This window comes from Lissotriton vulgaris, unplaced genomic scaffold (genome assembly GCF_964263255.1).
Source record: "Lissotriton vulgaris unplaced genomic scaffold, aLisVul1.2 SCAFFOLD_1499, whole genome shotgun sequence".
Taxonomy (NCBI): domain Eukaryota; kingdom Metazoa; phylum Chordata; class Amphibia; order Caudata; family Salamandridae; genus Lissotriton; species Lissotriton vulgaris.
In genome coordinates, this window is record NW_028252508.1 from 342,947 (window position 1) to 359,901 (window position 16,955).

Genomic DNA, 16,955 nt, shown 5'->3' on the forward strand with positions numbered 1-16,955 from the left:
TCTCCTCCTATATTTGTCATTGGCTTGTGTCAATGTACTTCGTAAATGCAGGCTTCCGATTCGTTAATAGGTTTTATAGTCCCTCCTTAGTACCGCTTTGTCTTCATTTGCAACCTCCCATGAGGACTGGCCCTTTTACTTGTGTTGTTAGTTGTTACATGGTATGCCTTATTTAGTCTGTAAGCACTATTTTCTTTAATGAGTTTCTCCTATTGCAGACACGACATGTTTTCCTGCAACATTCAGCTCGCCATGCTCGTTTTCACTTTCCAAGCGGCTCAGGACAATGGTGGCCGCTTATTTGAAATGAAATAGATCCTGCATTTACAAGAGTTTGAGCTATTGGCATTGTAAATGACAATGCCTTTTAATTTATGTGTTAATTATCAAAAAAGATAAATAAAATGCATTGTCACTTACAATGCCAATAGCTTTAACGCTCACAAATGCAAGACCTATTGCATTGCAAATGCTTCTTTATCATATGGTGTTTGATGTCATTTGCTTTAATTGTTCTTCTTCTATTTAAAGGCCTTAGTGTTGTTAGTGGGTTCATCTCAAAAAAGCTATATTCCTTTTTCTTGTTTCCTCACTTCTGCCACTTACTGACCATGACTCTTTCCTCTCAGAACTTCCTTGTCTGGATTCCTGACTACTGGTTCTATCCAAACATGTGAAAAATAACAAGTTTCTTTTTTTACACCTTTGGCTTTTTCTTCCTGAGAAAGTGGCACTTGCCTACCACATATTCAAGTGTGTAAAGACATTATGACTTCCAGAAACGGTCATCCTTACCTAAGGCAGCGAAATACCCAGATCATGGGTAAGCATAAAGTCTTTACACATTCATTCCACATGCTCACAAGATATCTGTGCAAGTGTCTGAGTGTTGCATCTAACCCGAACGTTACATGAATGGGGCCATCGGGCACTTACTCCAAAGGAGTGGTCTGTATAATCAATCCCCATAAAAACAGTATATTGCCACCACTGCTTCTTGTCAACAACTCAGGACATGGAGCAGAGACATATATTGGATTAGCGTGACATCTGGACCAACAAAAAGTCAAGTTATCAATTCCACATGCAGTTGGGTGATTTAGGGTAGAAGTGCATACCAGTTTACCATGCCGGGGACAATCCTGTCCCAAAACACAGTACATACATACATACATATTTGTAAACACACAAACATCCATACACACAAACACACAGACACACACACACAGATTTGAAAAAAGCTAGTACATAGATATCAATATACATCCACACACATCCACCCAAAACACCCACACTCAGCCATACATACCAATCTTCAGGAATAGGACATTGAAGAGGGGGATAATGGCAGGCTAGAAAAGGGCATGGCCGCCTGTCACTTCTGGTGTAATATGATCTGCTGATAAACTACACCCCAACCCTACTGCCAATATATAAAAATTCATCAAAATTCCCATCACTGGGCAATATTACCTAATATTTCGCATATTTGTGGCCACTCATGTTGTGTTTCTAATGCAGATTTCAACTTTGTGCAAATGGCCACGGTGTCCACATAATCCAGCAAAATCGGAACGACTTTTCCGACTAAATGCATCATCCAGGAGACCGTGATAAATTCACAGAACTGAAATGAAAATCAAAGTGTACATTGAAATATATTCTACAGAAGGGTCAGAACAGTTAGTGTTATGAGTTCAAGTTGCAAGTTTATCAGAATCATTCATAAATATTGGGAACATTTAACTAATTCGACTTTGAAATAATTACCATAATTCCTCAACGGATCACCAACATAATATAGAATGACAAAATATAGACTTACCAAAATATAGTCACCAAAATATAGAATGCCAAAATATCGAATTCCTATCTACAAAGAGGTAAGTACAAAAATATCGAATCCAAAATATAGTCTGTAAAAAATATAGTCAGTCAAAATATCGATTTTTTTTAAATGTCTTAAAATTAATTTAAAATTAATGAAATAATAAATATAATTACCTAAAACATACTTAAAAATACTCAAATAACTTTAAAATTAAGATATAATTAATTTAAGTTATTATTAAAAAATGTACAATATTTTACCGTAGGATAGCAGGAGGGTAACATTTAATATTACCACTCCAGTGAGTGCAACAGTAGGGAAAGCGTTGGCTAGCATAGGGGTAAAAAATACTATTCCTCCAGTGAGTGCAACAGTAGGGAAAGCGTTGGATAGCGTAGAGGTAAAAAATACTATTCCCACTCCAGAGTGCAACAGTAGGGAAAGCGTTGGATAGCAGAGGGGTAAAAATTACTATTCCCACTCCAGAGAGTGCAACAGTAGGGAAAGCGTTGGATAGCGTAGGGGTAAAAAATACTATTCCCACTCCAGTGAGTGCAACAGTAGGGAAAGCGTTGGATAGCGTAAGGGTAAAAATTACTATTACCACTCCAGTGAGTGCAACAGTAGGGAAAGCGTTGGCTAGCATAGGGGTAAAAAATACTATTCCCACTCCAGTGAGTGCAACAGTAGGGAAAGCGTTGGATAGCGTAGGGGTAAAAAATACTATTCCCACTCCAGAGAGTGCAACAGTAGGGAAAGAGTTGGATAGCGTAGGGGTAAAAATTACTATTCCCACTCCAGAGAGTGCAGCATTAAGGAAAGCATTGGATAGCATAAGGGTAAAAATTACTATTCCCACTCCAGAGAGTGCAACAGTAGGGAAAGCGTTGGATAGCGGGAGGGTAAAAATTACTATTCCAACTCCAGAGCGTGCAACAGTAGGGAAAGCGTTGGATAGCGTAGGGGTAAGAATTACTATTCCCACTCCAGAGAGTGCAACAGTAGGGAAAGCGTTGGATATTGGAAGGGTAAAAATTACTATTTCCACGCCAGAGAGTACAACAGTAGGGAAAGCATTGGATAGCGTAGGGGTAAAAATTATTATTCCCACTCCAGAGAGTGCAACAGTTGGGAAAGCGTTGGATAGCGTAGGGGTAAAAAATGCTATTCCCACTCCAGAGAGTGCAACAGTAGGGAAAGCGTTGGATAGCGGGAGTGTGAAAATTACTATTCCCAATCCAGATAGTGCAACAGTAGGGAAAGCTTTGGATAGCGTAGGGGTAAAAATTACCATTCCCACTCCAGAGAGTGCAACAGTAGGGAAAGCGTTGGATAGCGTAGGGGTAAAAAATACTATTCCCACTCCAGAGAGTGCAACAGTAGGGAAAGCGTTGGATAGCGGGAGGGTGAAAATTACTATTCCCACTCCAGTGAGTTTAACAGTAGGGAAAGTAATGATTTAATATATTATTAAAAATAAATTAAATATCAATACCAATAAAACATTAATTGAAATTAATAACCAATTTAATATTATGTAATAATTAATTAGAAATACAACTACATATTAGTTATTAAAAACTAATAACCTATTCATAATTATTTAACAACTAATTAATTTTCAATAACAAAAACTAATTAATAATACAAATTAATACCAATTAAAAATTAACAGTAAATTAATTATCAAAACACAAAAAGTATTTTTAATATGTAATTAATTACATTTACATTACTTCCCACCCTATTCCCCTATATACCCACATCCCACTACAGAAAATACATTAATACAATTATCATAATTATCAAATATTTAATTAATACAAAATAATTACCAATTAATAAAAATTAATTGCCAATTAATAGAAATTAATTACCAATGAGAAATTAATTAACAATAAATTTAAAACCAATACCAATAAAGGAAAAACATTATTTACTTAATTACAATTACATTACTCCCCACCCTATTCCTCTATAAACCCACAACCCGCTACAGAAAATAAATGTAGAAAATTAACATAATTAACAATTAATCAATTAATACAAATAATTGGCAATTAATACTAATTAATTACCAATTAAAAAATAACAATAAATTCAAAATGAATACCAATAATTAAATACAAATATTTAATTAATTACAATTAAATGACTTCCCACCCTATTCCCATATAAACCCACAACCCGCTACAGAATTAAATTACGCAAAAATTAAATAACATAAAATTCATTACTTAAAATACATTAAACATACATTACAAAAATTAATATACACTTTTCACACATATACTAACATACAAAAGACTTTAAAAAAATTGATATTATTAAAAAATCGATATATTTAATGCCTATATTGTATACTTCGATATTTTGACTTCTATATTTTGAAAATCGATATTACTTACCTTAAATTCGATATTTTTAACCACTATATTGTGTCTATTCGATATTTTGTCCATTCTATATTTTTACTTTGATATTAAGTCCATTCTATATTTTGGAATTGATATTATGACTGTTTACCTTCCTCAACATGATATATTAAAACGTCTAGTTGATCCAATTTTACTTTCCAATTAACTTTTTCACCAACCCCTATTAAAATATTTGGCACAATGAATTTCAGCTTAGAAAAAAAATATGTAGGGTATCAGGAATTATGTAGTAGTGGAGCTCCAAATGTATGGGTCGGTGACTAAATCATGTGGCAAATAGAGCCAAATTAGGCAGCATTTATTGGCAGACTATGCAGCTCTGTTATCTTGCTATTTAGATTTTGACATTTTAACACACCTTGATACCAAAAGAATGCCACATGCTTTTAAAGTAGTAAGGATTCTTAAGTAAGAAAAGCCTGTATGTTGACTAGGTTCTATTAAAACCATATTCACCAGCAAATAATTATTTAGTCTTGCATGGAAGTTCAGGAACACTATTTCATTAACATTGTCACTGATAACTGCAAAAGTAAAATAATGTGTGTTAGGAGAAATCTGCACTACTTTCCCAAGGGCTACAAATGTCCTTGTGCACCATAGGCAACCTATAAAACCAGCATTGGGAATGCCAATAGGTCTGGCTTCAAATGAATGTTGTATGGTAATGTGAAGCATTACAAGTAAATAGCATGGGAATAGATATACATGTGTGTGGAAGCAAAGAACTGTAAAACAGAGGTCTTCAAACATTTGAAGGTTAAGCCCCCCCAGCTGAATTTTTTTGTATATTTCGGGCCCCCCCACCGCCTGACAGAAATTTCGGGAATCTGGTTCACTACATAATCACCCGCCACCCGAATTTCCGGGCCATATCCTGTAAATAATGTTCAAAACAGTGAGTGTTTCCTCCTTCTCCATGAATTCCCTCACTACCACTCACCAACAATGCACCTCATCTCTCTATAGCACATTTCTGGCAGACATATAATTTTTTTTATAGTGCTACTCATAGTTTCATCATACTCAGGGGTATATGTACAAGCCCCTATAGACACCACACCGTCACTTTTTACGACGTTGTGGTGGCGATAGGGGCATTGCTGTATTTACAAGGCAGAGTTGAGCCACTTAACTTGGCTCAACGCTGGCTTGTAAATAAGGCCCCCTTTCATGCTATGCTTAGCGTCAAAGGGTGGGCAGTGGGTGTTGCGTTAGGTGTTCCACTGCAACAGGCACTCATTTTGATGTTGCACCCTATTTACAAGGGCAGCGTAAAAGTGAGGCAGCGATAAAATTAAGATTAGGGAAAACCTGGTCTTAAACTGGCGAAACGCATTATTTCTCCTCATTTTTGCTTCATCTATGTGTGCTGCCTTGTGCAGCACACATGGAAAAAGCAAAATGCCTTGTATTTGTAATCTTTAAAAAGAAATCCATTTTGGGATTTCTCTGTGTGCTGCATTAAGCAGCACACATGGAAGTGGGACAAATGGCATTTAAAGATTGTTTATGTACAGAAAGGTCCCCCTCCTGTTCATAAACAATCTTTTCCCTGCACCCAGACACCCTTGCACTATGGTGCAATGGTGTCTGCGTTGGCGCTTCACTGCTAAGTGTAGCGCCAGCGCAGGGGAAACGCAAGGCTGCACCATATTGTTGTAAATATGGTGCAGCCTTCCGTTTCTGAAGTGGCAGAGAGAGGCCTTAACCCATGACTGCTAACGCCTCACTCCACAACTTCCTTGAACATATGCCCCTCAGTTCTTTGATCTGCATGGTACACCTTCTTTGTAGCAGGCACATTAACCCTCTGTGCTATGAGGGTGGAAGGAGTGCTCATGTGAGTGCACAGTGAGGTATGCGAGAGTGTGAGAGCAGGGTAAGTGGAGTGACTGCAGGGTGAGTGGGGTGACCATATGAATTTGGGTGTGCATGTTAGTGCTGAGTGGGACTAATGAATGCATGGTTAGTGATGGGCTTGTTTAAGTGCGATTGCAGATTGAGCAGTGAGGGGGACAGGTGAGTGAAGTGTCACATGAGTTCAGGGTTGGTAGTGTGCTTGTGTGGCTGCAGGTTGAGGTACAGGAAAAACCGCGTAAGTGCATTGTGAGAGCAGAGTAATCACTGAGTGCAGGGTGAATGGTGTGAGTGCATGGGGGTCAGTGTGAGGGAATTGTGATCGCTGTGAGTGCAGGGTGAGCATGAAAGTGAAGTGCGAGAATGAGGAGCAAGTTGTCTGAATGCAGGGTGCATTCCCTGACACTTGCAGTAACTCAGCAAGCTATTGATGGCAGCGTAGGGTTTCGGATATCGTTAAATTATTGCTATTGCTATTGCTATTGCTATTTCAATTATGGCATTAACAGGGATCGAGGGTGGAGGAAATAAATACTGGGCTGATCTTGCAACAAACTTCCAGTTTTATGATTAGGGTTGCCAGCTCATTATTTTGATGTCCCAGGTGGTACAAAAATAAGCAGTCACCTAAAGCTCTATTTTGAGCACTTATCTGTGCATACTCTGAACAGCAAATATAAATAAAAAGCACTTTAAATTGTGTTTTAGGGCTGCCTAAATGATATGACTGATTATAAAAGGGAATAAAGACAGAAAAGTCACGTCATAAAATAATACATACTTCTTTATAACCGATATTTAGTGTCAAGAGAAGCAATTTGCAGGCTATTTAAACACCTGACTGGGATTTGTCTTTTGTCAACCTAAAACCCTTTTAGCCCTGTGATCATTGCGCTCCTGCCGGTGTTATTTAAAAAGCAACATTGTCACCTTTCTGAGAAGAGCTGTCCCTCCCTGGACAGGGTTATCGTCGCTTTCAGTTTTAGCAAAGGGGGCTCCTTGCCTCCCACTGCAGCTAAAGCATTTCAGCTGTAGGAATTAACCAGGATAGCCCCCGCCCTCAAACCCTGTGTGTGGCAGCCTGATGAGACAGCTTCCGGTGTGCACACAGCCTACCTGAGTATTTCACAGGTCTTTAAAATACCTTTTTCTTATTAATGAGGCTTTGATGGTTTTCACCCCTTCCTAGGGCCCTGCAGCTCCACTCTGCCGTTTGTTTGAAGAATCAGTAGAGGACAAAGGTGAGATTGTAGGGTGGAGTGCGCGACCCCTCTGAGACGGTGTCGAGCCCCAGAATAATATGGAGGTTAAAAGGTCAGGTGACAGTTTCACTGTCAAGCCACCTAAAACACCATGTGACTGCCCAATCAGTGCTGCTGTCAGAGAAAACAGCACACATTATTGAGTTATCTAAGACACTTTAGCAACATTCCAATGTTGTTTGTGTGTGCCCCTGAAAGTTCATGCTTAGGCAGCTTGAAAAATAAACAAAATTATCACAGCTGCGTGGGGGGTAAGCACTTTTTTGCGGAAGCACACAACTTCTGCTGAATCAAACCATGTACTCCAGGCTCCCAACATATGGGTAGATCCAAAGCTCCTTTCTAGAGATGCTTACATAATTGTCTAGCAACAGCTTTGTTGTCATGCCAAAGACTAAGAATAGGACCAAGGACCTTGTAGTGTAGTTCCTATATTCCCAATAGGCTCTGCGCATTGGAATAATATATTCAGCAGTGTAGACGTAGGACTGAGGTTGACTAAGTCTTTACTGACTATATTAGACTTAAGGTTTGCCAGCTAGCTCAGAGGTCACTAGAAACTTTCACGAATAAACGAGGAGGAGTTTAACCTCCCTGGATAGACAAGAAGGGATTAGCTTCTGACAACCATATAACATGACAACTTTGCTCCCTCAGAATAAGAGTGTATCTCTAGAGTCGTGTGAAAACAATAGACAGCTATTTCACTCAGTCAATCGTGCGTACTTAGTTTCACCAGAGTGCAGAGAAAAGAGAGACGGGCGTTTTCAATAAAAGGTGTAATTTATTGAACAGTCTTCTTTCTCATGCAAGAGAAATGAATTGCCATAATTGCAATACTTAATGTAAAGTAAAGTGCGTACAGTAAAAGGAGTATTATCAAATAATACTGTAAAATCATTGATATGGTTTCTTAGCCATAAGATACTTTAAAATGGATAAAATATATACATACATATATACATTGACTAACGTACTCAACTGGCGCTTTTAAATACGCCTACCCCGGTGTACCTGACCTAGGCCTAATACGTGGGAAGGAGTAAGTAAGTAGCAGTTTAAGTTAAGTTGGTTTTGCCAAGAATCTGAATCAAGAATTCTCTTTAAGGGTTTAGTCAGCTCCGTACCTTGGTATTAGAAAGCAGGAGGTCTGGTATCTCTCTTTCAGGACTCGATATCCCAGCAGCACGCGGAGGCGGCTGAGAACACCGGAGCTGGATTTCTCCGCAGGAGAGAAGACAGCGTCTCTCTCAGTGCGTCAAAAAGGAGGGGCAGCGTCCGTGGGCTCTCGCATCAGCTGGGCTCTCGGGCAAGTAGATAGCTGCTCGGCTTCAAAACCACCACCGTGTGTTTGCTTAAGGCAACGTTGGTATATTTATACCTGAAAGGTGCCGGGTTTGACGTAAGGTTGGACATAAGACGTCAATAAAGATGTCACTAAGAACTGGCTGTTCTTATAGTGCTTCACAGGAGTTCTAGGACGAAATCAAAACAAAAGCAAACGGGGATTTCCCAGGTTGCTGGAGGTTTGGTTTGTTTAGAGAACTCGTTGTGCTTTCTAGGAGTCCGGGGAAGTAGCCTTGCTTAATGTGACTGCATGGGCTACACTAAATATGGATATGATTCCTTATGCCTTCATAGGGATATTATTGATTATAACCGTACCAGGGCATGAAATAGAAATATAGATTTAGGTTCCTAGATAAAAACACAATACCCACTCCACGATCTAATGTCCATCATTACTAAAACTAAGCAATAGTAAACATTTAAAGGTGCATGTGTATTCCAACCTACCCCAAAATACATTTTTTGCATTCGAAATGGTGTATGTGAAATACACGAAAATGATTATTGGTACTGTACGATTTTCAAGCAGTGTAATCATTCAGGTAAAAAGGATGCATATATATATCAGCTGAATGATTTGCGAAATTGACACATGAAATGGCTCTTAATACAGAAAAGAAGGTCAAGACCATTCCATCACATATAAATACAGTTGCTGTAAATGTGCTAGAGGCTGAGGTAATATATTGTCTCTAGAGTTCCTAAAAATAGAAGCTCTGTTCTTTAAGAATAGTTCTACTTTAAGCAGAGTACATGTGCCTGAAAAAGGTAAATATTTTGGAATCGGGAAGAGAAAAAATAATTTTGCTCTCAGGGAAAAATAGTTCCAAATATTTTCAGTAGCTTTTGTTTATCAAAGCCGAAGCCCAAATTCAGAGTTCAGGGAATGCTGCGTGCTTATTGCTTAAAAGTTATTCTTTTTGTTCAGGGGAGAACATCATTTCAGACAGATGCGCAAAAAAGCAGTCTACAGCTTCAGGTGAAAGTTCGACCAAGTTCGAAAATGCCGCAACTGTGCAGTCGTGAGAATGATTGCTATCATCGATGTCAGGATCAGCAATGCTCACAGAAGGTCGTACCTGGGTGATGCTGCTCTCATCTCGTACTTCACTCCCACCTAATCGTAGTGGTGAAGTCTCAACGAATGCCGTCATCAGAATCGGTAACCGCTGGGGACAACACGATGCATGAGCCGTTACAGGACTTAGCAAAGTATCGATATCTATTGGTACTGCTGATTGTAGTGTAAGACAGGTGTCCAACACGCATTCTTCTCCGCATAGCAGACATCGAAGCACAGGTAAGATGCAATTTTGCCATATAGGTCTGAATGAAAGAAACCAAGTCATGTTCAGATCTCTTAGCCGGGCTAATCCAAGGACTTTAGTTATGCGGTCCCGATAGCGTATAGCTAGGATTGTTTCTTCCATCGTTGCTGGAGTCTTGTCTGCGACTTGGCTTGCCATATCGGAGCAGAAGGATCAAAAATAGAATTCCTGCTACGAGTCACAAAAAGTAGTGGTAGGCCGCCAAAGACAGAATGGACAAAATTGGGAAAGATGCCCAGAACTGCTTCGAAGGGTGTTAACAGTCCCGAAAAAATTGTCTTAAATACATGGGGAGAAGTGTGGCTCAATGGTTAGAAGAGGCAGACCATGAAGCAGAGGTCAGACCCGGGACCAGGGTTCAATTCCCGACGCGGCAGGGTCTTGAGCCCAAAAATGTCCACGGACTCGATAATTCTCGCTTTGGTGCCTGCTCGAATCACAGGTTCACACTCTGCAACTCCGGGCAATAGCTTGCTTAATCTCCACTATGGCCCCCGCAGCGGGGTGCCTGGCTTTCACCTTGGGGGTGCCCAGTACGGGTTATCTCACAGGAAAAAACCAGGACGGGTTCCCAAAGCAAGCGCTCAGAGACCGTTGGTGATAATGCGCTATATAAATATAAATAAATATAAATTACAGGTGCGATGCCACTGGTATTAGACATGTTTAAAATTTGGCTTAACATTTCTACGAAATGCACGGGGCAATTTGTTGATAAAAGGGTATGCCACAACAGCTGTGGTCCGTTATTAGAATGTAACTCCCGTTAGAAAGTTGTCTAAAGAATGGCTCTATTTGTGTTGCAGGCTTACCTTGCTGGTGACATGAAAGGTTATTTGAAGTCCCCTCACAGGCCCCATGCAAATTAATACCTTGGCACAGAAGTATACCGCTTAGTGATCGTTTACAATTGTTACCACTAAGAAATACATTCTGTTTCTTTTCACTATAACATGTGTGTGTGTAAGGCAATTTCCATGATGACTTAATGTACCCTTTACCCAACCTTTCATACTGGCCCGCTGGTATATATTCTTGGCAGTATTTAAATTGGAAAGTTTTTATCGGAATTTTAATTATTCCGTGTTTTATCCATTCATTGACAGGTCTTTCTGACATTGTCAATGGTAATCTGTCAAGTTTCTCAATGCTCAGAATCGTATAGTCTGCTCCTTTTTGTGCCAAACGGACTTGTTTATCAGTAAGGTTAAAGATAGAGAATAATGACGTTGTGTTAATTAAATGCCATGGTACGTAGCCTGAACGCAGATTTTGCAACGTCCAGCCAAGCTGTACAATAGAACGTAATTGGGGCTGACCGTGTTGTAACATTAGTAAGTCCTGCTCTATTATATCAATAGCAGATGATACAATACTGTCCAGTGAATATATTCAGGAGGACAGAGTCATTAACCCATTGTCCACAACAGAAAGTGATTTTCCCAAATTAATACGATCAATTGCTCGTATTTTTTCTGCTGTTTAAATTTGCATTACTTTCCAAGCTTCGTTGTACGCAGAGGATATACCGGCCGCTATGAAACGTTTTTGACACTGTTTGCGTGTTCCCATTAAGAAATCAGGCAAGTCCGCACCGTCTTTAAGTAAACTCAAGTGTTGCTTAATTTCAGCCAGTGTGGATTTTTCTAGCCACTCAAGGCATAGTTTCCCTACACTGTATGTTGTTACTATCCCTGGATGTTGTCTCTGGGAGTATCTAGGGTCTGGCCTGGTCAATTGGAACCCCTGTATTTTGTTCAGGAATCTATCTTGACAGTTATTTGTGTCTGTGGGCCAGATCAACCATTTTTTCCAATCAGGATGTGTTCTGTTTTGGTTAAAAATGTGGGATATGTCTATCTCAACATCTGTAGTGCTATTACTGTCAGGTGTTGGCTTTGGAATAGATGGTTTGTTTAAGTCTTTAATTTTGGCTAGGCCAAGACAGGTTGTCTGTTGAATGGTGTCATTCAAGAATATAATTTGTTCTGGGATCATGCAGGCTCTAAATAATGCTTCTAAACCTTGGACCTGCCAATTTTGGTACCCCAGATGGTTTTTGTTTCAATGTTGTTTTTCCAAAAATCAAAACCAAATGTAGTCATTTTTTCATAAAGTGTTTCCGAATAGATTAATTTAGTGTTTGTCAGCATTGTTTTTACCCCTGTCTTATTAAACAGTTTGAAGTAAAACGTTTCTGCATCACTCGTGTTAAACCCTGAGAAGTATGGGAATTTCTCATAAAATGTTTTCGAGCTGCTTTTAGGTGGAGTTGCACAATGTTCCCATTGATTATAATTTAAAACATTTCTAGGTTGAGCAGATTTATGCAAATAATGGTGTGCAAAGTGATTGTAACAGTACATGTGTTCGTAATTCGACGAACCCTGTAAGTAATCATGTTCTGTAAAGTTTGCTGACATAACTAAATCTGACATCATATTATTTATGCTTTCTAAGTCCCAATCATCAGAGAATATACTTGGTTTTACAAAGTCACTTAATGAAACCTTGAACTGATGTGGATAATATAAGAGTTCAACCGGGCCATAGATTTCGTAATCCGTTTTGTACCAAGCTACCCCACCGGGTATTGGAATGGCTGTGACTTTCACTGATGATAGTTCTCTTTTCTCGATGTGAGATGACTTGTGTGGCATTAGGACCAAGTTGAGGTTCTGACTTGCTGTGTCCATTGTACTGTATTTTCCCTCAATGAATTTTCCCAACCAAAGAACCATGATGAGCCAAAGCAGGAGGAAAAGTACACCTAACACAATCCAAAATTAAATCCATTGAGAAATCAGATAGGTTTCTTTGAGTTGATGAAAGAGTTCAGTTACTTTTCTTTAAAAGTTTTTGCTGCTGGCGTTTCTTCAGGTTCGCTTGGATCTTCAGAAAAGTTATCGAAATTGATGAAGTAGCCAGATGCAGTTCAGTCAATTGTTGGAATTGCTTCAGAATTTTCCTTCGCTTTTTCATTTTTTCTTTCATTAGCATAGTCTGAGGCTACATCGTTGTAGACAGGTGTTTCTTGACGAACTGTTGAAATTTGGGTTTCAAGAGGCACAAGTTCCATGGCATTGTTGCATAGTCCTTTTTTATTCACTGCAGGTTTATCGAATGTGATCAGTCTCTCAGTTTGAACCTCTTCTATTGTAGCAAATTTTGGTACTCTGCTATTTCTTGGGAGTCCACTGGGCCTACTACTTATTATTGGCCACATGATTGTGGCTTTACCAGGTCGATGGATACAACTCGGTTCTCCTTTTTACCAGCAAGGGGCGGTAGTACAACTCATCTTGTTCCGCTGACAGCTAAGACAGGTACTGCTTTTCTGTAAGAAGGCCCAAATTCCTTCTTCACCGCGATCTTCTCTCTGACCAGATCCCCAATCTTTGGAATCCAGACAGACCTTGCTGGGACAGGTGGTTTATCTTCAGTGGCTGTTGGCTGTCGCTTTAACTTTTTGTTGCTCAGGGCTTTTCTTGTTTTATTTAAGTCCTGTAAAATAGCCAAACGGTCTTTAATATCAAAGCATTTTTCTTTTACCACTGAAGTCTGACTATCTAAGTCCTGAATATGCATTCTAGTACCAAACAATAGTTCGTACGGACTGAAACCTTTTAGAGAATTTCTTGGCAGATTATTAAGACTACGTTGGACACTTGTTAAATGTTGGACCCACCCATCACCCGAACCTAATACCCTCGCCATTACAGATTGCTTTATGTCCCGGTTTTTTCTTTCCACAATCCCATTTCCCTCAGGATGGAAGGGACAAGAGTACCGCAATGCAATGCCCATGCTGGTCATGGCCTCCTTATAATCTCGAGAGCTAAAAGCAGGACCCTGGTCAGAATGTAGCATATCAATTGCGTATGTGCCGATAAAGACTCGCAAATCTTTTATAACAGTTCTGGCGTCAGCCGAGCGCTGGTGTCTGTATTTTTAAGTGAATCTAGTCTTTAAATTTTATGGGATGCATTTCTCCTTTAGGATTTTTGCGTATAGATAGCCTTATACTATCTAAAAGAATGGTCCTGGCAATACTCCGGTTGGTTCGCCACTGCGATCTCTGTTGCAGTCTGGACAGTCCATTGCAAATTTGTAATGTTGCAGACTCATCCCCGGCCACCAGTATTCTGATTGTAATTCTTTCAAAGATGTCTTGATCTGTTTGTGCCTTAGACCTTCACCCATATGTGCGTCTGCTATCAATAAGACTCTCCTGTTCGTGTTTGGAATTACTCTATCCCCCACTCCAGGGATTCGAGCAAAAGGAACGGAGTTTGCATCTATTATGTATGTATAATTGAGTGGATAGTTCACAGGTAATGCTGCACAGTCGCCTTTTGAAGACGTTTTTACCGCCAGCATGGTTTCCCCGTCTATGTATTTTCCTGAACGCTTTTTTGTGGCTACGGAAGCTGGTTTAGTTGCTTCCGCCGTGGCTGTGTCAGCCAATGAATTCCCTGCAGCGTGAACGCCATCACGCTGATGACTCAGTGTATGTATCATGTGAGTCTTTTGTAGTTCTTTCTGTAAAAGAACTATTTGTTCCCAAAGCGTTTTATGCTTGATTGTGGCACCTGTGTCATCTTTGGAACCGTTTTGAACCAGGTTCTGCATGTCATTATTGTAAGACTTGACGCAATGATGCGAATCGCACACAATTAGTGTCCAGAATTCACGATCGGAATTTTCAAGCGCCATCTTTAAAGATCTTATTTCAGCTCGCTAAGCCGAACAGTTTCTCAGTGATTCAGTTTTGGTAATCATTGGTCTGAATTTACCAGAGTGCCAGCGACCTTTACCAATCGCGCACGCTGCATTGTAGGATTTTTTCTCTACATCGTAATGTATTGCAAATCTGTCCATGTAGATTACACATGTGTATTGTTGGAGAGGCAGAATTTCGATTGGCAGAGGATATTCTCTTTCATATATTAGATCTTTAAGTTTTTTCATGTTCGGGTCAAAATAGTATTTCACTTTTTCTGTAGCAAGAGAATTTTCCCATTGTATCCATTTTGGATCTAATGCCATGGTAGTTAAATTGCGTGGGCTTGTTAATGCCTCAAAGGCTGATTCTGCTGTTAAAACAGTTATCTGTCTGCCTTGGGCTTGGGCTCTTTCTTTTGCTACAGCTGTTTCAACCGCATTTACAATATTCTCCGCAAGACTGAATGTTTTTTCAGCCTGTGTTTACAAATGTGATTTGTATGTTATTAGTACCGTTTCTCCCTCATTAGAGGTCAGGTACGTGAAGCCGCATCTTCCTTGGATGACTCGGATTACAAGGTTGCATACGTTATTGCGTGTTTGCAATTTTGTTTTAGCTGACATGTCTGTTTGCAATGATCTCAAAATTTCAGTGTGTTTCTGAGTCCAATTGATTGGTTTAAAATCAGGTTTTATTAATTCATAGAGAGGTTTAACCCTCTCTGCATAATTTAGAATGTAAGTTCTTCTGAAATTCAGGAAACCTAGTATTGATTGTAAGTTCTTCAGCGTTTTTGGTGCTTGGAGTACAGCGCACTTCTCTAAGAAGTTGTCTGCTAGGCTTTGCCTTCACTTGATAATTCATATCTTAAAAACAGGACAGTTAGGTGGGCAATTCGGGACTTTTTAAAGTTGAATTTGTAACCCTCTGCTGCGAACCCAAGTATTATGGTGTTCACTCTTTTCAAGTGAGTATACAGGTCATCATCTGTGAGATAAATGTCATCGACATAAGATAATGCCTCAACATCATATATTTGTAGTAACTCTGTTACCCTTGCTGAGAATAATCCTGGGCTATTCTTGAATCCCTGTGGGAGTCAACAGAAATTTTTCTGTGACCCCATTATTGAGAAAGCGGTCAAATACCTGCTTTCAGGTGCAATGTTTTGACAAAAGAATCCATTAGAAATGTCTAATGTTTTTTTGTATTTTTTGGCGCACGATGTTATTCATTAGTGCTGCACTGTGTGAGTTTTGTACTGCAAATGTCTTGCAACATTAGTTAAGGTGTCTGTAGTCCAAGACTAGACGATATGAATCGTCTGGCTTGGAGACAGGAAACAAAGGATTGTTCATTTGAGAGGTGCATGTTTCAATCACCCCTTGGTATTCAAGTTGATCTTAGATCTCCCTGACTTGTTTTTTTAGCTTCTTGCTTAATTGGGTACTGCCTTTGTGCAGTGGGTTGACATTTTAACTGGATTTTGTGAGGAGGGGAGTCCTCATACCATCCTACATGATTTTTATATAATGCAGGAGCTTGGGCTACTGCCCATTTTCTCGCATATGTGTATTTTTTATGAATCTGGATGTGATTCGAGAAGGCAGGCATAATTATTTCTTCGCCATGAGGGCACTCCCTGACAAACTCTGGTGGCCAGTCTTTCTCAGCTAACAGAATATCATAGCCTTTTGAAAGTTCTTCCCAAAAGAGACTTTTTATTTTCCTGGTTTTATCTCCCTCTATACGTAATGTTATTTCATATAGCTTATGGGGCACACTAAGTCGTGTGTCTGCAGTTTCAACCTGAATGTACTCATTCGTGTCCCCTGTCTCCAGAAGATTCATCGGGGTCTTGTGAGCTATGGTCACTTCTGCTCCGCGGTCTAGCATTGTCTGGGTCCACTCTCCGTTTTTCAGCTGTGTCCTCAGTATCCTCGGCATGTTTGATTATTTTAATACTGGCTACCTTCTTTCTTGGAAATTGTAATTTTTTACTTTGAGCAGGTTCCTTGTCTTTAAACTTGAAGTGCTCTTCCCTGTGTTCTGACCGTCCTCTTCTTTCCGATTTCTGCTAGGAAGTCTGAAAAGATCGAGAGGGACTTGTATCAATATCTTGATATCTATCAGGTTTTTTCAAATTATCCCTATTTCTAA

General features: G+C 39.6%; 1 protein-coding gene across 2 annotated transcripts in view; it reads right to left on the reverse strand.

The window, feature by feature from the left end:
• The window catches only part of LOC147662133 (ankyrin repeat and SOCS box protein 15-like), a 276,030-nt gene that overhangs the window by 39,625 nt on the left and 219,450 nt on the right, over positions 1-16,955 (reverse strand). For both annotated transcript variants that reach the window (XM_086951086.1, XM_086951085.1), the window contains one exon: positions 1,474-1,627. In XM_086951086.1, the coding sequence (XP_086807212.1) occupies positions 1,474-1,627 (154 nt within the window). The remainder of the gene's footprint in view (positions 1-1,473; positions 1,628-16,955) is intronic.